General features: G+C 35.7%; 1 protein-coding gene across 1 annotated transcript in view; it reads left to right on the top strand.

Moving 5' to 3' along the window:
• The window catches only part of numb (NUMB endocytic adaptor protein), a gene marked incomplete at its 5' end in the record, with an annotated part of 46874 nt that overhangs the window by 35321 nt on the left and 10346 nt on the right, over positions 1-1207 (top strand). Inside the window, 1 exon segment of the mRNA XM_014025181.1 lies at positions 550-693. Coding sequence (XP_013880635.1) covers positions 550-693 — 144 coding nt within the window.

The raw sequence follows: 1207 nt of genomic DNA, 5'->3' as shown, positions 1-1207 counted from the left end.
ATATATATACTGTATATAAATAAAATTCATTATCTTTGCTATTATTATTTCATTTTTTATTTTTGACAAATATTAACTCATTCTGTTCCAAAAAAAACCTGGGACGGGACAAACTTCTTTTGATTAAATTAACAGTACAGTCTGAATTCAGCAGCAGCTATAGATTATGGTAGAAATTAAATAAAAAGTTGAAAATAAAACTTTAATCATCAAGTGAATACTACAGGTATTATGGTTAAAATTATTTCCTGCTGTCATACTGATCCTGATGGAAAAACTACTCCCTTAAGCCCACTTTAAATTCTCTGACCAGACATTTCAGGTGAACATGAACTCTACTTCATGCCTCACCAAAAATACTACGGTAATTATCTGCCAATAAACCATTACAACCTCACTACAAACGCTTTGTTCATGCTCTAAATAAATGTGGATCTATGACTCACTAACATATACCCGGGAGGCTAAAAGAAAATAAATATTGCTGCTGAGTTTAATATATTTGTTTAGTTTTCCTTCCTTTTCATTGTTTGAATGTCACTCTTACAGTCCCTGAGGTGGAAGGAGAAGGTGACAGCATCAGTGCACTGTGTACTCAGATCACCACAGCTTTCAGTGGGCCCTCAGAGGACCCCTTCTCTTCAGCTCCAATGCCCAGACCAGCGTCTTCTCCACAGTCTCCTGTGGCTCCAGGTAACTCCTCCAAACCCCATCTAACATCWAACATAGTCAGAACATCCTCACATTGTTCTGTGTGTGATAGGAACAGCTCTGTGTGGCATTTACTAGCTGCCAGGCAGGGATGAAAGTACTTTTCAATTCTTGCTGGTAATATGACAAAAAACATCATTGGCTGACACAGTGCGAGCGTTGTTTTTTAAACTGTATGTATATGTATATGTGTAGATGTGTATATGTAAATATGTATGTATATATGTAAATGTTGTATTCCTAACCTCTTGAGAACCTAAAAAAAAAACTATAAAACAAACTGTTTATAAACAGATTAAGGGAAGTAAGCAGATCTATTCTGACACAATTCAGCCATGACTGGCTCTGAATGATAGCTTTATAGCAGACGGCCTCTCTCCTCTCTTCCTGGACCTACCGTGTTTATTCAAGTATAATACGTAAAATTAAATCCATAAAATCATCCATAAAGTTGGGGGGTAGTACTATACTTGGATAAATATTTTTACTTATGTAT

Source organism: Austrofundulus limnaeus, unplaced genomic scaffold, assembly GCF_001266775.1.
Source record: "Austrofundulus limnaeus strain Quisiro unplaced genomic scaffold, Austrofundulus_limnaeus-1.0 Scaffold460, whole genome shotgun sequence".
NCBI classification, from domain to species: Eukaryota; Metazoa; Chordata; class Actinopteri; order Cyprinodontiformes; family Rivulidae; genus Austrofundulus; species Austrofundulus limnaeus.
Note: the sequence above shows the minus strand (reverse complement) of the source record. Positions and strands in the feature narration are given on the sequence as shown.